The sequence below is a fragment of the Urocampus carinirostris genome, chromosome 2, assembly GCF_059441175.1.
Source record: "Urocampus carinirostris isolate Australia breed hairy pipefish chromosome 2, RoL_Ucar_1.0, whole genome shotgun sequence".
NCBI classification, from domain to species: Eukaryota; Metazoa; Chordata; class Actinopteri; order Syngnathiformes; family Syngnathidae; genus Urocampus; species Urocampus carinirostris.
Genome location: NC_142350.1, coordinates 25,835,140 through 25,858,067, shown reverse-complemented (window position 1 = coordinate 25,858,067; position 22,928 = coordinate 25,835,140). Strand labels below are relative to the sequence as shown.

The 22,928-nt window shown below is 40.4% G+C and overlaps 1 protein-coding gene across 1 annotated transcript in view; it reads right to left on the bottom strand.

Annotated features, from left to right (window-relative positions):
- Window positions 1-22,928, bottom strand: part of LOC148371508 (B-cell receptor CD22) — a 30,370-nt gene that overhangs the window by 4,647 nt on the left and 2,795 nt on the right. The window contains exons 2-12 of the mRNA XM_088326043.1: window positions 22,648-22,749; window positions 18,950-19,061; window positions 15,657-15,802; window positions 13,789-13,909; window positions 11,939-12,075; window positions 8,286-8,408; window positions 7,033-7,179; window positions 5,868-5,973; window positions 2,994-3,157; window positions 1,214-1,363; window positions 974-1,099 (exon numbers count right to left, since the gene is read on the bottom strand). Coding sequence (XP_088182169.1) covers window positions 974-1,099; window positions 1,214-1,363; window positions 2,994-3,157; window positions 5,868-5,973; window positions 7,033-7,179; window positions 8,286-8,408; window positions 11,939-12,075; window positions 13,789-13,909; window positions 15,657-15,802; window positions 18,950-19,061; window positions 22,648-22,749 — 1,434 coding nt within the window. The remainder of the gene's footprint in view (window positions 1-973; window positions 1,100-1,213; window positions 1,364-2,993; window positions 3,158-5,867; window positions 5,974-7,032; window positions 7,180-8,285; window positions 8,409-11,938; window positions 12,076-13,788; window positions 13,910-15,656; window positions 15,803-18,949; window positions 19,062-22,647; window positions 22,750-22,928) is intronic.

Sequence of the window (22,928 nt, the reverse complement as noted above, 5' to 3'; positions counted from 1 at the left end):
GTTTTATATGGTTTACCAGTAAAAAATGTGAGTGTCAAATTCTGTTTTGTACCAGCTCATCTTTTAACATTTGGTATTATCCGTGTGGTAACTCGGTTTTGCTCCTGCTGTATTTTTAAATATGCACACTTGTATGCTTGTCTGTCTTGTTGTACCTCTGCCGTAGCAAAGGGCTTCCACACTCTATCGTTTGGTGCGCCCCTTGCAGTGTTTGATACTAAAATAGTAACAGCTACGGAGACTGCAGGTTTTCACACGGTGCGCCCTATGGTTGTGAAAATACAAGATATTTACAGAGTGGACCAGCTCTATACACTATGCAGGGTCCTCGAGGGTGCATAGGAATTTTCCAATTTGGTCTACATGTGTTTTATGGACTTGGATAACGCATTTAACTCAATTCAACTTATATATCCATCTGTCCATCTATCCATCTATCCATCCAAATAGCAGTTAGATAACAACTTTTTTCCAGTCAATTATATGAACACATCTCTTCCAGAAAGACATCACCTATGGAACAGTCACGTTTTACCCTTTAATCAGTGATTGGACAAGACCTTTGACTTTCGGCTAAGTTGATTTCTGAAAAAAGAGGGAGCAGAATCTGCCAAAGCTAGAAAAGAGAGGGGGTTAAACATCATCTCTAGCATAACCAACTTGTCCAGTAAAGATTTTACCTAATTAGCAACAGAAGAAAAAAGACAAATGGTCCCTGTCACAGTTTCGAATAGATGAATAGTATTGCCAAAAAGCAAAAGTGTGTTTCATTAGGTTGAGTGCTAATTGGCCAGAGAAAGGGGAGCAAAAATGGAGGATGAATGGGTCAATATTTTCCAAATTTACGTCCACCTATAAATGTCAGCTGGTCCCTGAAATAAAAAAAAAACAGGGGCCAGAAGACGGAATAAATCTCCAAGTGGCCACCATATTTTTGTGCTACGCCAACCAAAATACTCTACCACATGTGTACCTCTGACCCGAACAGTAAGAACAGGAGAGCTGTGGACTCCGATGCGATTCCTAGCCTCACAGTAGTATTGACCGCTCTCTCCAGGCGCAACTTCTGCGAATGTAAACACAGGACCGGTATCCCAGGCTTCACCATGGATTGTAAAGAAGGATAGAACAATGAGACATGAGCTGAAACATTGAACTTAAGAACTTTCTTTGGGTTTGTAACTCGTGAAAAATATGTTATCATGCCACAAACATTTTACTGATGCGCCGTTGTGAGTTAAGCGATGCCAAGTGAAGTTGTCTACCGCAGGGTTAGCTTCACTGCTGCACGTCAACGTCAACAGCCTGCCGGCATCTACAACATTGGAAGGACGAGCCACTACTGAAGTGTTCTTCGGGGGGTCTGCATGAAAGAAGACATTTTTAATCGCAATAAAATGTGTTCATCATTTATTATCTATGAGGTGGGAACAAGTAGGGGTAGCCTGGCGACGCAGTGGTTAGCGTGTGTGTGGCACAGTTCCCAGGTCATGAGATCGAATCTCCTGTGTGGAGTTTGCATGTTCTTCCCGTGCTTGCGTGGGTTTCCTCCGGGCACTCTGATTTCCTCCCACATTCCAAAAACATGCATGTTAGGTTAATTGGCCGGTCCAAATTGTCCCTAGGTGTGAATGAGCGAGCAAATTGTCTGTCCCTGTGTGCCCTGCGACTGGCTGGCAACCAGTTGAGGGTGTCCCCTGCCTACTGCCTGAAGATAGCTGGGATGGGTTCCAGCACCCTTGCGACCCTACTGAGGATAAGCAGTGCAGATAATGGATGGATGGACAGAAACAAGTACAGAGACCCCTCGCTACTTCGCGCTTCGGTTAGCGCTGGTTCACTCCTTCGCAGATTTTTAATTGATTTGGTCTTCATTGTCATTTATATCATCGTGAATGAGCCATCCATTGTCTAAAAATTGTCTGGAACTCCAAAAAATCAATAGCGTCATAATGAACGCAACATTTCCTGTATGTATCGATATTAGCTATATTGGCCTACTATCTTTATGACTCAATTGGATGCAACTATCGGTTATTTAGTCTGTCAAAGGCAAAAGTGTGAAGCACATTGTAAAGTGCTTTGGGAGGTCTTCATTGACTTGAAAAGCGCTATATAAATGCAGACCATTTACATTTAACACATCCTGTGGAGAATGATGCACTATTGTAGGATCCCACCTCAAGTTTAACTTCATGACAATATTAATGAATTACAACATGTTTCATTGCTTTGATAAAATTAAAGAAATGCAATAATTTGATGTCATTTTAACTTTAAGTATTCGGAAAAAAAACACAAAATGGAACAAGCATGATGCGCCGCTTATTTAGGAAATAAAAGGAGTGCAATGAAACACAGCATGCATTTATAAAAACCAAAAAAGCAGACTTTTGAAAAGCTAATCAATACTATTGAATTTTGATTTCTGTGCAAATGTCACAAGTCAATACATTGGTAAAACAATTTTCCATCCTTGGGCCTGAGAAACAAAACACAAATTATATCCTTAAGTACAATTCAAAATATATGCTGAATAAAAGCAGAAATCACTTAATAAAACAAATTTGTTACTAGAAAGTGCTTAAGTGAGAATGGTACTCTTGTAATCGCAACATCCATTACAGCCTGGTCATCCTGGAAGGGGGATTAACTCATGTGCCGTCCCTTCTCAAGGTTTCTTCATTTTCCTCATGTTGAGGTTTTTTAAGTTTTTCCTTGCCCTCATGTAGGTTTTGGATCAGAGGATGGTATAATAATAGTCTGTTGACTGTGCAGCCCTCTGAGACTCTGGGCTATGGAAATAAACATGACTTGACTTGACTTCCTCTTTTAATGTGACTTCTGTTTGAAGTTTGGGCTGTAGCGGGAGGTTGAGTTCTATTGTGATGCTGCCCCTTGAAAAGGAGCAGAGTTTGAAGGCATAGGTGTAAAATGAAAGGCCCGCCACTGCAAAATATGTTTCCAATCAAACAAACATGAAAGCAACTTACACAGCACAGTGAGAGCGGTGGTACGAGAAGTTTTCTGTCCTAATGGGTTCCATGCCGTGCAGTAGTACTGACCAGTGTCATGAGAACGTACTGACTGGAATGTCAGATTCTGAACACTGCCTTTAGCCAACAACTGGTCTCCATTGATGCGATACCAAGCATGCCTGGAGGAGGTTGGGGATAAACACAATAAGGCTGAGCAAAAACGTTTTTGTAAAATGCCCCCGGAATCAATAATACCATATTTTCACGACTGTAAGGCACATTAAGGATTTAGATATTTTTCAAATTTTGCGCCACACCCTGTCGGTGACATAAAGCGGCGGACAGAGACCAGCTCGGTGGCCTTAGGGTTCGGTGCCCGCCCAGAGACGAGGGGGATCACAGATTTGAGCCAAGTCAAGAATTAGGTTTGGGGAACTAAACGTGACTTGTATGCCATCGTATGTGACTTCTATGCACACACAATGCGTCTGTTGTATGCGTAAGTACTCATGGATGCTAATGCCATAGCGCATCAAGCAATTTGAAAGTGTTTGTTATCGACTTTCGTTTCATGAAACGGTATCATTTTTCCATCCGGACCAGAACTACGGTGGGACAGAAACTTCCAGCAGATTATAATGAAAATAATGGATGGTCGACGCTTGGGCTAACTTGTCTCTAAAAGTGACTTTGGAAATGAAGAAAGTGAACCTTTTGATGGAAATTTAGCTAATCGGTTTTGGTCAGAAACAGAAAAAGAGGATTTAGACGGTTTTGTTTGGGATGGATTACCGGTAAAAAAGTGAGTACCCAACACTATTTTGCATTAGCTCATTTTTCAAAAAAATGCTTTTATCTGAGTATTCTACTTTGTACTAAATACATGAAAATGCAGCACGATAAAAGACACTAGTGGTAGGCGATACTTGGACTTTCGGTATCGATCCAATCCAAGTAAATACACAGTCGCTTCGATATATATACTGATCCGTTACTTTTTGCCTCGAAATGTCATGATCATTGAATAATTAAACCGTTCCTCCCTTGAGTTCTGTTTCTAATCACACTTTACACATGTAGGAATAATTATCAGATTGTTATCGCACATTGACTTATTTTACACTTCTATCACTTGGTATCATAATCTTTAAATTAGAAGCGGGGTGGTGGCTTTTTAGTCCAATAGCAATAATAATTGTTTACATGGCAGTAAATGGGATGCAGAATTTCAGTTCTTTGGATATTTGTGTGTTTGCCATAGATAAATCAAGTGTGACGCGTCTTCTAACTCAGTGTTCTTCTACCCTCCCGTAATCTTGAAGACGCATATTGTAATTAGGGACATTTCAATTTCAATAAAAATGTTGGGGAAACTGAGAGACATCAGAAGTTGGTGAGCAACCTTTCGGATGTGTTGTTCTAGTTTCTCCCACATGGAAAAGGCTTTAAGCATCTGCATACCTTCTTTCTTGCTACCTTATGCATAAAATGTCTTATTTAACCTGACATTTAATTGGTCCTTTGAGCCGGATCCCTATATACCCAACGTTTCCAAATGTTGAGATAAACTCCAGTAAAAGACTGTGGCCACGGCACAAACATTTGTGGTACTAAATAACCATAAACATATAAACAGTAGGGTAGCACGGCGGCGCAGTGGTTAGCGCGTGTGCGGCACAGTTCTAAGGTCTTGGGAACCTCCTGTGTGGGTTCAAATCCAGCTACCGGATTTCCTGTGCGGAGTTTGTATGTCCTTCCCGTGCTTGCGTGGGTTTTCCTCCGGGCACTCCGGTTTCCTCCCACATTCCAAAGACATGCATTTCAGGTGAATTGGCCGGTCCAAATTGTCCCTAGGTGTGAATGTGCGAGTGAGTTGTCTGTCCCTGTGTGCCCTGCGATTGGCTGGCAACCAGTTCAGGGTGTCCCCTGCCCACTGCCTGATGATTGCTGGGATGGGCTCCAGCACCCCCGTGACCATACTGAGGATAAGCGGTGCAGCTAATGAGATGAGATGAGATATAAACAGTATGAAAAAGTGAATACAAATATTTATATTCTACCTGTTTGGGAACAAAAGCCAACAAAGTCAAATCCAAAAAAGCAGCGATGTAATGAAAATCCAAATACTGTATAGCAATGTCAACAAGACAACTAAAATGTATTCCATTGTGCAAAATTTTGAAATAGAGTTTCGTTGCCAAAGTGACAAAGGATATGCAGGTTTTCTTTCAGGATCAGTGTAAAGTACTGCATGTTAGCGCAGTAGGTAGAATGCTCATCTTGCGACCGAGAAGTCGTACGTTTGGTTCCCGGCTTCTCAGATCAAAATGTCAAAGTGTCCTTGGGCAAGACATTGAACCCCTAATGCCCCCGATAGGTATGTGAGAGTGTGTTTGAATAGTTAAGTGTGAATCACATTGTACAGTGCTTTGGAAGGTCTTCATTGACTTAAAAAGTGCAATTCAAGTGCAGACCATTTACATTATTGGTTGCAGTGCTTAATTTAATTTGTGGTGTTGTTACAGTAGCAGACCACTTTACCACACAAGTGAAACCTAGCTTTGTCCTTTTCTCCAGATGAAATAGAAAATCTGTGCTGCGCTTCCTGTTTGCCTGTCAGCTTGACATAGGCATAGATTTGGCACCCTCTCCTGCCTGGCAGGCAGGATGCACGGGCAGGCCAGGTAGGAAGAGGGGCTATAAGTGTGACGCTCAGTTAAATACTAAGGCATAAACCAGTTGAGCTGCCTAGTGCACTTGAAGAGTCAGAAGGACTGCGCTATCTACACAAAGAAGTGTCATTTCGAGGAAGTTGGTGGATGAGTAAGGTATCGATCCGATCCAAGTAAATGCTTGATATCGATAATGTTGTTGGCATTCAGTGAGTACCTGCTGGTATGAGGATAGGCTCTGCTAACACAGCTGAGGTTCACATAAGAGCCTTCTCGAATCTCGCCAGGCGGTGTTATCAGCACTCGGGTGTCTTTGGGCGGGACTGAAAAAAGGACAAGGCGAAACGTGTTGTAGAACAGTGTTTTTTCGAGATTTTTTTGAGCCAGCGCACAATTATTTTCCCTTAAAAATATATTCAAAAATAATTCTCGAAACTAGTTTCATGTTGTATTCATTACTATTTTAAGAAGTTAAATGAATCTATTTGTTTATTAAACACATTTAAGTATTCATATTTTTATTGATTGATTTTACAGGATTGTGATTGGCTGGCAACCAGTTCAGGGTGTCCCCTGCCCACTGCCCGATGATTGCTGGGATGGGCTCCAGCACCCCCGCGACCCTACTGAGGATAAGCGGTGCAGCTAATGAGATGAGATGAGATTTTACAGGAAATAAAACAAAACAAATTCTAATGTATGGGTTTTTAAGCGAATGACCAAATAATGTGCAATATTTTAGCTAACTTTTTTAGCTTTTAGCTAGCTAGCTGTCTTCGTTATTTATTTATTTTTTTGCTTTTTCGCAAGCTAGCTACTAGCTTTTTACATTGTTCTGCATGCTATTTAGCTAACATTTTACTTTTTGCTCATTATCAAGCTACATTTTGGGCTCCTTTCTAGCTATCTATCTAGCTTTGATTTTAGCTTTCAATCTTGCTTTTGCTTTTTACTTTTCTAGCTTTTTACTTTTGGCTTTTTATTTTTCTAGCTAGCTATCTAACCCCCCCCCCCTTTTTTTTTAACCTTCTTACCTTTCTAGCTAACTATCCCTCTGCCTTTTTAGCTATTTAGCCAGTTATCTACATAGCTTTTCAACAATCTTAAAACATTTGACATTTTTTGCTAGTTACCGAGCTAAATTTTGGCCTCCTTTCTAGCTTCCTTTGAGTTTTTTTTATATGTTTACAGTTGTAGCAAACTATCCTTCTGCCTTTTTAGCTATTAAGCATGCCATCAAGCGAAGTCGCTATTTTCGAAAATCATAGTAACTAATTAGTAACACAAAGTAGTCTGACGCTTGAAAAATGTTGGAGATTCCTGATTTAGACATTTACTTTTTGTCTAAGAATTCTTGGAATGACGGGAAATAGGCATGTTACATGTCACATCGAGAAGAATTTGCTTGGAGCGTTCAGTTCCGAGGGAGTTGCGCGCCACACAAAAGTACTCTCCTCTGTCAGTATATTTAAGCTGAGAAATGTGCAGTCGGGGTCCAAAACTGTCCGGGATGCTGGCAGTCTCCTTGTCTGTAGCAAAAAAAACAAAATAGATACAGCCTACTATCTGTTTTATCAAAAATTGATATTTTGAAGTTGACATCGAAACATGAAGTGCTTTTTTGTTGTCTTGACACTGATAATTTGACAAAATATCAAGTCTTGGTGACTCGTCATATGACCTTGTTATAAAGCAGTTCTTCTAATTTATTTTCTGTCATGCACTCCCTTGAAAGAAGAAATCCTCTTTTTTAAACTAAGCTACTTTTATTGTAAAATTTCAGCAATTTAGAATCTCTGAAAATCACGCAACCAAATTTGAATTAAAAATATTGCTTCTTCAGGGCGACTAAAGAAAAACGATGTAAAAAATAGAATAAACTTTACTTTTCTTATGTAAAACACATTGAATAAAATACACAGGAAACATAACTTGAAATAATTACAGATGTACATTCCATTCGTTTATCAAAAAAACAACAACAACAAAACACTACTTCAGACTAGAGTGAAGGCGTAGGTGTAAACAGGGCGGTAGCCCCGCAAACGCAAATAACGCACAATGTGTAGGGCATCAAGTGCCCAGGAGGGCACCAAAAGAAATCAGGGTCGTGAAAAAAAAAGTGTAAAGTGTTAAAAGTGTTAATTATATTGCGCTAATAAGACAAAAGGGGTGGATCTGGTTGGTTTCCCCGGCCTATCTCTAGTCTTATAGTGCCCTCCTTCCCTCCCAGTGGTATATTCGATTATGCCTCATTCGCAATTTGGTGAACACCTATGGGAACATGAAAGAAACAAGGTGAAGCTCATGCGTCGCTTGCCGGTAGTCAATGTTAAAATACAAAAGCTCATTGTTGTACCATATTTCCCAAACCCATTTGGCGCACTGTTTTAAAGGGCGCACTCTCCTAGGTTGGAATATTTTATTTTGTCGGCTCATGTGAAGCACTGGCCTTTTGGATGCGACCGCTCCGGCGCACTGGCCAATTAGATGCGAGACTAATGTGCGTATTCCAAAAAGACGCCACCATAAAGCATTTGCGCTTAGGGCTCCCAAATTTCTAGCAACGGCCCTAGGTGTAAACTGCACAGTCCGCCACTGTATTTCACCGACGTGTTTTTAGAGTGTGTAATACCTTTAAACCAGGCAAAGCTTTCAACCGGTGGAGCAGCATCGCTAGTGCACAAAAGTGTGACTGGCCCACCCTCTGACAACATCCCTGAAGGAGAAACCTGAATTGAGGTGGAACGAGGAGCATCTAATGGAAGTCAAACAAAAAAAAGTAATAAGAAGATGAATCCTCTTATGTTACTTAATTATCACAAAGTAAAACAATTCTGTCCGTTGCACTTCTTCATATTCTTACGTTCTCCAGCCATTTCAAATCAGGAGCAGTGTTGGGCACGATACTAGTTACTCACAACTCCTTCCAAAAAGTAACCGAGTTAGTAACTTGATTTGGGCTGCTAACGATTGATTTCATAATCGATGAATCGGTCGATTATGTTTTCGATAATTCGATGAATCGGTTTCCTCCTATTCATTCAAATATTGAAGTTTTGGACGGATAAAAAAATAGTGCACAAAACAAAAAAATATTGAATTTAAAACAATTAAAAATTCCAAGACACTCTTTTCCTACTACCTTATCCAAAAGACAAAAAAAAGCAATACATTTCAATTAACGTGTAAATTATTTATCCACAAAAAACATATCAAAAACGTAAACAAACCCACTTTTGAAAATTTTGTCAACAAATTTGTTTTTTGGCTTAAATTTTGGAATGTGATAAACATCATCGATATGAAAATGATATATGCTCAATAATTTGCCCCTTGGGAAGGGTTAAACATGTCATTACCGTTATTTTTCTTTTGACTTTATTTATTTTATACTTATCTTGTGATTGTCAGTACCCAGAGAGACGATGGACCCAGACGCGTAACGTTTTCACAAAAGCTTTATTTTACGAAAATGGGGCAGTTATGCACGTGGACAAAAACGCCAGTGATTCAGCAAACGCTGGACGGAAGAAGTGAGACAGAGAAGTCAGGCGCAGGAAAACAGGAGGCCGGAGGCAGACGAGAGCAAAACCGGACGGAACAGACGGGATCGATACCTGATACTGGATACACAAGCACGATACCGGACAGGACGGGACGGACCGGATCAATACCGGATACTGGAGACTGGAGCAAGATACCGGACAGGGCGGGATAGACGGGATTGATACTGGATACTGGATACACGAGCAGGATACCGGACAGAGTCAAAATACACGTCTTGCATGTTCAGAGGTTCGTTGACGGACTGACAAGGAGTAAATGAGAGCACTGAGTTTAAATAGGAGGGGAGACAATTGGGTAAAGGCAGTGGGCAATCATGACACTGATTGTTTTTCTTTGTATTTCTATCTGTTCCCTTGAAAATTGTTAACTTTGTTTTTTAACTTTTGTTTTAACTTTGTTTTAACTTTGTCCATTTCGGGGCGGCAGTAGCTCAGGAGGTAGAGCGCTCGTCTTGGGATCAAGGGATCCCAGTTCGAATTCCGGCTTGTCCATGTTACATGTCGAAGTGTCCTTGGGTAAGACACTGAACCCCTAATACCTCCAATAACACGTTAGCGTCTTACATGGCTGCAATACAAGGCCGCTATTGGGAAATGTGGAGCACATTGTAAAGCGCTTTGGGAAATCATTGACTTGAAAAGCGCTATCTAAATGCAAATCATTACATTTTCAAATGGAGATCATTTCATTTATGACTAAACAGTCAAACACTATTATATTGAAACTTTCATGCCAACTTTGTAAATGATACAATGTTCAAAATGTAGTGTGTAAAAAAATGTAGCATCGCCTTTTTTATAAAAACTCCCTTGTGCCCTCTGCTGGACCAAAATGGTACGAAAATTCCCAGTGTCACAACGAAATGGTGTGCACTCTAATTTGCATATATTTAACGTTCTTACGGGCTCATAAATCACGTGATACTACTACGAATCAACGATCTAATTCGTGGCCAAGGCTTTTATTCATCGATTATAATCGATTTTGTCGATTCGTTGTGCCAGCCCTAAACTTAATTACTCTACAGCAAAAGTAACTAGTTACCAGAGAAAGTAACGATATCCGTTGCTTCATTTTGATGTTACCTTTCTTCAGGGTTTTGTACAACCTTTTTAATAGCAAAATTTAAACAATTTTCAAGCACTTTTGCATCAAAGGAAGAAAACCTTACCGGATCAAAAGAATGTGTTTTTTTGATGACTTTGATGACTGAATTAAAGTCGCTATCTTGCAGCTAGCACGTACTTTTTTTGTCATATCGAGCTTTTCCTATCTATGATCTACGATCTGCTATTGACCCTTTGCACACACGTCACCTAACCGCTTAACGACACCATGCTGGATGACAGTAAGTGGAAGTAAACTGTATTCCCAACAACAAAATCTATTCAATATCATTGGCAATGAATAATCAAACAAACTATTGTGCGGCTGTCCGATGAAGTGTGTCACCTTGTTGGAAAGCACAAAAAGTGCCATTTAGGAAAACCGCGAATAGAAGAATGAGCTACAATGTTCACTGCAAATCTTGGAGTACTGTCAGGATTTTCAGTCTTTCCGATTGATTGCAGCTATCCACCGCCGTCTTCTGTATTCATCGAACGGGATACGATTAAAAGGCCAAGTTGGGCTTTGAACTTTGGCAGTTCGTACAGCCAACAGCACAGCAAGCAATCACCATGGGAAAACATTGCGGTTTTTATATTATTCTGTCATCGTTATTGGTGTTTGTTTACACTCTGCCGCTCATACAGCTGATATATGATAGCGTCCTAGACGTCCACAATGACGCGAGCAGGAAACGTGACGACAAGTGCAAAGGGTCAATAAAGTGACACGAATTCTGCCATTCTGCTTAAACAAAACACGTGGTGCTTCAATACGTCACACGGAAAGGGTGATGGTAACAAGTAAGTTCAATACGGAAGACATTAAAAGAAAGAAAGTACTGTATGTGTCATGATTGCTGATTCGGGGCACCTGCGACTGCCCTGATGGCGCCAACAGCCCTAGTCGCAGCCCTAGCCTGATTTGCTCCCGATTGGCTCCCTGACCCTTTTTAAACCCCTGTCTCCCAAAAGGAAGCTGTCAGACCGTCTGCGAACCTATGCTTTCAGCTAGGCAAGCTCTGTACCTTCCGACATTCTCCTGCCCTGTTTCTCCTGCCTGATACCTGTTGCCGACCTGTTTCCGGACCCGTTTCTGCCTTGCTCCTCCGTTCCGGCCATCGACCTGTTTAGCCCTGTTTCCTGCCTGATACCTGTTGCCGACCTTTTTTCTGGACTCGTTACCGCCCTTGCTCCCCCGTCCCGGCTATCGACCAGCTTTCCCGCTGCCTACGACTATCCTCGCTCGACATGGAAGTGCCACTTTCGCGTTCCTGCCATCAGCCACCCGTTTCCGACGATCATCGGATCGTGGAATCAAGCACTGCTCTCTTTCTCAATAAAACTGAGTAAAAACGAACGCTATTGGGTAATTTCTCCGTTTCTGGCTTGTGACAGTATGTATAAAAAGCAGAAAATGAGCCAGATTTGGACTCATATTAATGATATTGCAGCAAAATGCATCAATCTTTCAATTTCAGAGACTGCTCATCTATGTCTTTTGTTTTACTTATTTTAATGTATGTTTTTCCCGTGTTTTTTTAGAAGACCTGTGTCTTAAATGGCAAAACTTAAACAAGAAGGTAAGTGAACGTTGATTACTATTACTTACGACCAAGAGCCAGAATGCGGGCTGGTGACTGCACGTTCTGTGGCGGAATTGGTCGACAGACGTACGTTCCGACGTGGACTTGGTTGAACTGGTTGATGATCATCCATTTATCAAAAGAGCCCAGGTTTAAACCATTTCTGTTGTTAAAGCATATCATGACAGTTTTTTTTTAGCAAATCATTTTTGAGTAATACCGTATTTTCATGACCACAAGGCGCACATAAAAGTCACGGATTTTCTTCAAATTGTGAGGTGCGCCCTATTGTGCGTTGCACCTGGTGTGTCATGCAAAGTCGTGGAAGTAGACCAGTTCAGTGGCCTTAGAGTTGGCTGCCCGTTTTGAAACTATGACGGTTTTCCACTAAACGGTTACACGCCTGGCCTCTCTTCGCCTCGCCTTTCTTGGTTTTCCGTTACGAAAAAGTATCTGGCTCTAGGTCCCCGGCGGGACCGTTTTTGTACCACCTCCGTCAAAGTTCCAAAACACAGTCCTGGGGAATAAAATGTAACTGCCAACCACTGATTAGTCAGCGAGGCAGTCACCTCTGAACCCAGAGACTTTTATCCACAGCAAATTTCCGCCATTGTGTGTCCATGTATCATCTTTAAAAAAACATTTTTTTTCAGTTATGGCTACCTGTAATTTCGCAGTTGGCAAAGTGCAGTTGAACGAATCTAATGGGTGATTAACGGAACAAGATCGAAATGGTTCCAACTGCTGGATATTAAGCTAACAGGGTAAGCTAACGTCCGGAGCTAATATTAGCATTTGTACTCATTCATGGTAAATCATAAAAAACACATAGCTTAGTCAAGTCAAGTTACATTTATTTGTATAGCCCTTAACCACAAAATATCTCAAAGGACTGCACAGGTTACAATGACACCATCCCCTGATCTTAAACCAACATGCGGGCATGGAAAAACTCAAAACCTCAGCACGAGGAGAATAAGAAACCTTGAGAAGGGGGCTCTCAAGTGGTAATCCCCATTCCAGGATAGATTTAGCATTGGGTAACAGTACACAAAACATAGTGAACATCAATAAAAGAAAACAATAGGTAATATGTTGAATTTTGTCCAAACCGAGGGTATTGACTCGCAATTGCGGTGAAATATTGCCATTATATGTCATGATTATTGATGCGGGGCATCACTGAGTCTGCTCCGTTGGCGCCAACAGCCGCGGACGCTGATTGGTTCCTTCTTCTTTTTTAAACCCCCGCCTTCCTGACAACACTCGTCGGATCGTCTGCGAACCTTTGCTCCCAGCTAGGCAAGCTTTTGTGACTCTCCGACTCTATCCTTCCCTGTTTTCTGTCTGATACCTGTTGCTGACCTCTTTTTATGGACCCGTTTACATTTTTGCTCCTCCGCACCGGCCATCGACTTGTTTTCTCGCTGTCAACGACTACCTTCGCTCGACACGGAAGTGCCACTTCCGCGTTCCTGCTATCTGCTACCCGTGACCGACAATCATCGGATCGTGGATGCAAGTCTTTTCTCCTCTAGATAAAACTGACAACATTTTCTTGAAATTTTGTCCTAGCTGTGTGTTTTACTTTGTATTCAATGTGTATTTTTAAATGCGCGCACTTGTATGCTTGTCTGTGTTGTTGTAAGGCGGCCACGCGAAGGGCACCCGCGCCCTATCGTGCGATGCGCCCTATCGTGCGATGCGCCCTATCGTGCGATGCGCCCTATCGTGCGATGCGCCCTATCGTGCGATGCGCCCTGTGTAGTGTTAAATACAGAAATAGAACCAGCTACGGGGACTGCGCCTTTTAACACGGTGCTCCCTATGGTCGTAAAAAAATACGGGAGTAAGTTGCACACTGGCATGGAATCACCTGTACAATGCGAGGCTCCTTCCCGCGGCAGCACATCCTGTGGCCTGGCAACCCACAAACACAGTTTCTGCCATACCGTACATGTTGGCTGACTTGGATGGATGCAGCTGGACCTGGAGGTCTGACATACAGCAAAACAGGGGGGATTTTGGGTTCAGAGCTTTGGGAGTGCTGAGCACACAGTTTAGAGGTGGGCATACTACGGCCCGCGGGCCACATGCAGCCTGTCAGGCTTTCTTAATCAAACAGAAATTAGTCAAATTATAATGAAGATATTTGAAATAGTAAATATAGTACTAACAATAAAACTTGTATTTGGTTCCAACTTTGTCCCCCGTAGTCCTTTTGTGTTTCTGCAAGAAAATTAAGTTCTACAAAATTAATATAAAACCAAATATCAAATTTTGTGCTAAAAACACGGACCTGAAGTATTATTTCATCTTCATTCTGATGAGAAGAAAAATGCTATGGATATACTGCAGAAATACTACCAGAGTAATACTATGATACAAAATACTAATACAGATATATTGCGACAGAAATTCTACAAATATACAACTACAAGAATACTACAAAAATACTACCAGAGTAATATTATGACACAAAATACTAATACAGATATATTACGACAGAAATTCTACAAATATACAACTACAATAATACTACAAAAATACAACAGATATACTACAAAATATGTACTATGAAAATACTACAAAATACTACTGTAGAAATAGTACATGAGAATTCAAAATAAAAGTACAGTGATACTATAAAAAAACTAAAGAAATACTACAAAATTCTCACTGCAGAAATACTACAAATATTTACAATCTATTTCCTTGTTCCACCCTCTCTCTTTTTCTCTCCCTCTCTTTCTCTTATTTCTTTCTCTCTTTTTTTTCTTTCTCAATCTACAAGTGAGGCCCCCGAGAGAATGTTGGTTCTATCGTGTGTGTCCTGAGCTTAAATGAGTTTGACGCCCCTGCTGTACATCATCGTCACTATTGGCCAATCATGTTGCTGTTCTTTGATATCCACACCGATGAGGGGAAGGTCTGCTTTTGTAATAAAAAGAAAGGGCTCAAAGGAGGGGATGTTTAACAGGTGAAGCTAAAAAACTCAAATGTGTTCTACAGGTTGGTCCACATTAACTCCCGTTAGCAGCCAGCATTGGTTTATTTTAGCTAGGTTTGTGTTTGTTGCCATATCTGCTTTTTGTTGTTGGTTCCCGGTTAGCCTGGCTGCTTACTGCATGTTTTTAGTCGGCCAGACTATTTGTTTTTACCCAATCAGATCCGATTAGCCATCTTTAGGAGCTGGTAAGCTCTCATTTGGCAGCCGTCTCTATTGGTATATTTTTGGCTGGGTTTCATGTTTGTTGCTCGTTGTTGGTTTTTCTGGTCAGCCTGGCTGCTTACTGTATGTTTTTGGTTTGCCAGCACGTTTAGCCCTCTTTACCAGCCAGCTAGCCATGTCCATTGGTTTATTTCCGGCGTGGTGGGTTATTTTTGACAGTTTGTCTAATTTTAGCTGCTTACCCTTTGTTGTACGTTGCAGCATCCACCTGCAACACAATGCCTATGAATTCTTGAAACATTTAGCAAAGCTTAAAACCCTAGCAAACTCTTCGAATAATTAACACGTAGACCAAATACAGTGCCGATGTTACTCTGATGACGTCACAGCCGAGACAGGCAGTTTTCAAAATGTGTTATCTTGGAAAATAAATGGAATATAGTTATGAAATATATGTAAATTTTATGCAAAAACATGTACTGTTTTCTCACAATTGGTATGTTTTAAAATGTGGGTATCCCTTTAACAGTCTATCATAGCATAATCATCTCTTTTTGCGAGCTAAAAACAACCTGTTATGTCTAGACTGATGGTGTCTGGAGAGGTCCATCTTCCCAAAGGTTGGTCCGTCTCAAACCTGAAGTGGTACTGGCCTGCATCGCTCAGCTTGACAGCTCGAATTTGGACCGAACAGCTGGAGTAGCTTCCACCAATGTAGCTGCAAGGCAGATTCAATTTTTGAGACATTTTACTCCAGATTAATAATAAACATGACATGACATTTTTCTCACTTACATTTGTAACAGAAATCCCTCCAACCTGACTGGGGATGTAGCATTTTAGCGTACTTGTTCGACAATCAAAATAATGTATTCAGAATTCATTTATCCTGTATATATACCAGTGTGTCCTATGGTGGAGGACAGTTAAACATACAAGAACATCTTTTAAAAGTAAGTATAAGCCCACTTTTAAAGAAAACATACCATATTATGTCACTGGGACTCAAATGGCACTTAATAAGAGGAATGAGCCTTGTAAAGTTTCAACTGATGTAAAGTCATGCATTGGATCATTTCACAAATGGCGTTATTTCGTCAGAACATTTTGCATAATATTTTGACCTCTGCCTTTCTGCCTGCTTCTTCTAATTTAATTAGCTTCATAAAAGTCTGTAAGTGGAACCCGAAAGAAATTGAAAAAAAAAACCAACTTGCAGAAACCTTTGGCAGCGGAACTGAAACAGATGCAGCAGCCGGTGTAAAGGATCTAGTTCAGGAGTCAGGAACTTATGGCTCTCGAGCCATATATGGTCTTTTCATGAGTACATATTCTTGCGTTTCTCCCTATATTCCAAAAACATGCATATCAGGTTAATTGACTGGTCCAAATTGTCCCTAGGTGTGAATGAGTGAGTGAGTTGTCTGTCTCCATGTGCCCTGTGAATGAATGGCAACCAGATCAGGGTGTCCCCTGCCCACTACCTGGAGATGGCTGGGATGGGCACCAGCACCCCTGCGACGCTACTGAGGAAAAGCAGTGCAGATAATGGATGGATGGATCATACTTGTTATATATGACTCAGAGACATGTCAGTAGAGGCCGAAGGAAACCTTTATTGTCAATCTTATCCTCATCATCCTCATATCCTCACCAAATTCTACACTCATAAATGCAAATTCAGTGATAGAAACATTTCTTTCATTGCCTTCCACTGTGAAGGGAAACCATACATGCTATCCATAATGCTTTCTAAGTAGCAGAAGGCCATTAAAACCATTAATAATTGCAAACATTGTGGCATTTTTATGTAACTTTCTGTTTTCCCCTTGGCATGTTTTATTTAGTTGTTTTTGGTGTGTTTTTTCCCCCTTATCTTGCAAATAAAATCAAGACATAAGACACAATTATTAAGAGAGTCGAAGGGGTAGGATAAAATAAGCATATGCTTCTTCCTACTTTTCGGACATGTTACGATAACATTGTTTTTCTTATGTTTTTTTTCTTCAGTTTTGTAAAAGGCATCATTAAAAGAGGAATCCAAATTTGGTATCTGCTAATGTCAATGGTTGATTGTCTTTATCTTTATGTTTTGACCGCATTTCACTCATAATCTTGGACAAAATAAGCAGGTCTGACGATGGACATAAACCAGAAATTAGAGTCTTCCATAACAGCGGTGCACAAACTACAGCTAAGGGGCCATTTGTGACACACTGACAATATTTTAGCGGTCCGCAGCATATACTAAAAATGTAACCTGCTCCAAAGAAAGTGTTAATACAACATTTTACAAATAAATGCAATCTATAGAAATAAAAAAATATAACTCCATCCATCCATGTTCATAACTGCTCATCTTCATAGGGTAGGGGGATGCTGGAGCCCATCCCAACTGTTCTCGGGCAGTGGGCAGGGGATAACCTGAACTGGTTGCCAGCCAGTCACAAGGCAGACAGAGACACACAACTCATTCAATAACTCACACCAAGGGACAATTTGTACTTGCCAATCAACCTGAGTGCCTGGAGAATAACCGGAGGCGCATGAAAACTCCACACAGGGAGGCTGGTAACTGGAATTGAACCCGGGACCTCAGAAATGAGTGAGGGGCGTGCTAACCAGTTTTCCACTGTGCAGCTAAATAACACTCATTTTGTTTAATGTGGACATACAAATCTTACACATGGCTTGCATTTGCATTTATTGATGCTAGAGGTGTATAACTAAAAAGTAAAATAAATATATTTTGGCGTTAACCTTCTGGTTAAAATAAAAACAGTCAAACCAATATAATGGAAAAAAGGCTTTTTTATTTTTCTACCAAATAGTTAAGGGTCCAGGTTTCTCCAAAATACACGAACACGACATCATGACAGACAGGCTTTTTGTCTGTTTAGCAGCACTGCTCACTCGTTATATATACAGTATATCAAATGTCCATACGTGTTATCATGTGCTGTGGTATCGCCGGGCAATTGTACCATGCTCTGGCCCACCTTTCCCATTCTTGCCAAACCAGGGATCTTTGTCGCGTTGAAGCGTGAATTTATTACACTCAATCTACCTCTAAAACAGGTGTCTCAAAAATGAGTTGGGGGCCGCAAAAGCTAGAATTTGTGAGGGTGGGCCAAATGAGTTTTTCCACAGAACAGCACTTTAAAAACATTCCGCTGTTTTTAACGGGACAGTGTTTTTGTCCTCTAGATGTCGCTGTAATGTGTAGTGCAACCAAACATGAGTCCAAGAAAGCATACATACTCCGAAGACTGAAACTAAGCTGAAAGCACCCTTTTCTTTCAATTTTTACCGAACTTTACATATAAAGACAAAAATAGGGAAGGAGATGTGTTTAAAAAGTAATATAAAATAGGAAAGAAAACATAAGAAAGGGACAAAAATGGAATAGATAGATAGATAGCTAGATAGATAGATAGATAGATAGATAGATAGATAGATAGATAGATAGATACTTTATTCATCCCCGAAGGGAAATTCACATTTCCAGCAGCATCCTTGAGCTGAGAACAGTACAATAATAAAGCCAAAAGAATGCAATATACAAATACCCAGTGTGACGTGCAAATGCCCACTGTAACGTGTTATATAGAGTAACTAAATAGTGCTACACAGAATACATATTGCAGTAAGATTCGGTAATATCCAATGTAGGTGGTGTGGTTTAATACAATACAATACAGATATATAAAGAAAAGTAGGGGGAAAGACAGCAAAAAAGAAAGAAAAAGGAAAGAAAGAAAGGAAAGGAATTAAAGAGAAAAAAGTCAGAAATGAAAAAAATTCAATCTTTTTTATTTTAACGATTACATTTTTCTCTCTTTCATTTTTTTACAAACGACCTTACCGAGTGCGTCCACGATAAGACAGGCTTATTTGGTTTTGGTCAGTGTGATGGGTGAACTCTCTGCAACCATCTGCTGATACACGAAACCACATCACCTGCTTCACTGTGTGGCCTATGAAGAACATAATTGGGATTATAGAGGTTAGAGACAAAGTGAGTGAAGGGAGATGAAGCCAACCATCTTTGATATACCTATTTTCACAACCATTCGGCGTAAATAAAAGTCTCAGATTTTCTTCAGTGCGCCCTGTCTTTCATGCAGAGTGGCAAGCTTAGACCAGCTCGGTGGCCTTAGGGATGGGCGTCCGCCTCCGGGACTGGGAGGTCACACATTTGAACCTTGACCGAGCCAAGACTTGCAACATTTTTGCTTAAAATACAATGTTTTTGTGAGATCATTCACATTTCCAACCAAATGTGACTAGTATGAGTCTCCTGTGTGAACGCCACCATGTCCTGCTTGCACGGAAGAGGGCACCTGACATCACACGCAATGCGTTGTTTGCGGAAGTACTCATGGATGCTAACAGAATAGCGTATCTAGCAATTAGAAAATTATTGTCATGGTCTTGGTGCTTTTGTTTCATGAAACTGTGTCATTTTCCCACACGGACCAGGACTACGGCGGTGCAGAAACATCCAGTAGATTGTAATAAAAATAATTGATTGTCAAAGCTTGGGCTAACGTGTCTTCCAGGACTTTTGTTTGAGCTTTCGGAAAGTGACTCTGAAAGTGAAGAAAGTGAACCTTTTAATGGAGATTTAGTGCAGATGTTCTGGTCAGGAAACAGTGGATGAGTATTTTGATGGATTTGTTTGATATGGATTACCGGTAAAAAATTGTGTGCACCAAACCGTTTTGTTTACCTCTTTTTTGAAAAAAAAATTGTTTTATCTGTGTATTTTACTTTGTAATCAATACCTAAAAAAACACAATGAAACTCAGCTCTGCTTCTATTGTATTTTAAATGCACACACTTATATGTTTATCTGTGTTGTTGTAACAGAAGAGGGCCCCCACGCCCCTATCGTGCAGTGCGCCCTGTATAGTGTTAAATACAAAAATAGAACTAGCTACAGAGACTGCGCCTTCTAACACGGTGCGCCCTATGGTTGTGAAAATACAGTACTGTAAAATGTGAAACTAATATAAAGGTAAAAAAATGAAAACAGAAATCTGTGGGTTCAGACATTAAAAGCCCCCTCTGAAGAAACCCAATCGAAAATTGAACAGAAATGTGAAGGAAGATGCCAAATAGTAGTGATAGTGTAAGACCAATACACGGCATTGGTAGTAACAAGATAAAAAGGCAATTGCTGCATCACTAGAAGCAGAAAAAAATCCTTGACAAAGTTAATTGGTACTTTCAGTTTGCTGCTTTAAACCAGCTTGACATTGGAAAATCATCTACCTATTGGTCCTCTGTCCTATAAGAGTCTCCCAAAGCTTCTGTCACCACTAATGTAATCCTTTTTAAAAATGTCACCCTGCATAAAGGCACCATATAGGGCTGATCACTCTCTCCTCTATTATTATCAACTTTCATTGAGCTACTAGCATCAGCTATACGCCAAGACGAAGTATTCTCTCTGAGGTGACAGAATGTATAATCAATCCATATGTTAATAGTTATATCATACACAAATTAGTGCTACCTTTTCCATTCACCCAAAAAGTGACTGTTGCTTTCAACTAGAAGAAGATGTCATCAGGTGATGACCAACTGTCACTGGGCGTTTCGACCCTGAACTGCCACGCCCTCGAGTTAGCGGGCCGGCAGTGATGGCCAGTCACTGCCCATCTTCTCCTGGTCCCCAGCTAACCCTCCCTCCGGTTCCAGAGGCGGCTTCCCCCACCAGGGTTGTGTGAGAGGGCTCTGTGGTCAAGGGGTGTGGCAGATGTGGAGAGGTCTCCTGTATTGTGGGGTGCTTCCTGACAGGAGTCCTTCTACGTCTCACTAAGTGTTTCCACCATGCGCTGCACCTGTTTTCCTCTTTCCCACAGATGGTCCTGGGTTCAAGTATCATCAGGCCCCTTTGCGTTTTTAGCATTTTATATTACCCTATATTTCTTAGAAGTACTTTCCACTTTCAAAATGTTCACTTTTATTAAACTACTCAATCTGTTGGACAAGGTCTACAATACTCCCGATTGCCAAATTTGCATGAAACTCTGCATTTCAAGACTCTCGTTGCTCGTTTTTTAAAGTGTGATATGAAATATTTCTGCATTAAAGTTTCAGCTATAAAAAAGTAAATAAACAGGCCTAAATCACCGCCTATTGCTAAATGAAGTTTGTAAAAACTTACAGCGTAGATATTATTTCCCCATTCAGTATTAAGAAATCAAGATGAATGCTCCACCCAAAATAAACGACTTATTTTCAATTATTCCATTTAACCAAGATCCTGCTGGAGCAAATCGCGTCATTCTGCTCTCATAGAATAATAAAAAAAAGAAATCAAGGATTTTGTCAGGATCTGTTCCACCACCCTCCACCAGAGGGCATCAGCCGGGTTTGGAACTAGACACAGGTGATCACCATACACGTCAAGTCACATTTATTTGTATAGCCCTTAATCACAAAAATGTCTCAAAGGATCCTGACCTTTTATAATGACATTTTGGACAGCACTTTGGTCGGGTCATTGTCATAGCGACCTCTGATTTTTTTTTTAATTTGGACTATTTGTTAGTTGTTTTTCACCCACTTTTTTATTTTTATTTTTCTGTGTTCTTTGCATTTCAACTAACACACCGCCTTTGTTTTATTTTGTTTTCGTTTTCTTGTTTGGACATTTTGATACAGTTTTGTGCCCACTTGTAAGTTTGCTACTTTGTTCCTTGCATTTCATCAGATTTGATTTTGTCTGTCATTTGTTTTGTGCCACTTTGTATGTGTTTTACATTATTCCTGGTTTTGTTATTATATACCATCCTTATTTTCATCCCCCTTCCCTTGTTTCCTTGCATTTGGGTCCACCCTGAAACCAGATTAAAAAACAGATTTCCATCTACAAGGAAAAAATCCCAAGGAGGTCTCGGTGCAACTAATTTTTTGTACTGTTATATAGTATGATCATCTTATTTTATAGGGTCTTGATCAACAGATCTATCAGTTGGGTAACACAACATTATCTGCCCTCACCTTCAACAAGAGATAATTGCAGGGTTGTGCGGTTAGTCTTTTCCTTTACTCTCTCAAAACATAAGACAATATCACTACTTTTTAAACATCGAGTACCTTAAACTGATGAGACTGTCATTTTTGTTTTACTATAAAACAAAAGCTTCACTATTCATTTTGACTATAACAACACTGTTTTCTTCATTTGTTCTTTGGAATATTCACATGAAACATTTTTACACAACATTTTCCTTTTCTTAACAGAGTCCACATGATGGGGGCAAAGTATCATTTTAAATAAAGTGGATCATGTCCTTGATAGTTAAAGAGTACCATGCATTATAGCAGATTGTTTTGGAAATTTTAATTTAACAGTACAGATGTTGTGTTGAATATAGCCGTAAAATACAGCCATTTTTGAGCCTGTAAATAGAGTACTTTAGTCATAAAGGAATATTTGTGTGGGTATCACGGGAACTTTTTGGAACGCAAACCTCACCAAAAACGAGGGATTACCGTACAGTATATAATTGGTTCACTCATAGCAAAGTATGAAAATAATTGTCATACCTGAGGGATAGTCATAGCGACACGGCAGTGTGACAGTCGTTCCTGCCCATACGCAAATCTTCCTTCGGGGAAAGGAAACGCTCCACTTGCTCTGGCCCGCAGCTATACAATCAGACAATATCAGCATGTGTGACCACCAGTGTTGGGGAAGTTACTTTAAAAAAAAGTAAGTAGTTATAGTTACTCTCTACTTCTTCCAAAAAGTTACTGAGTTAGTAACTGGATTACTTCATAGCCAAAGTTACTAGTTACCACAGTAACTATTTCCGGGACTTGAAAAA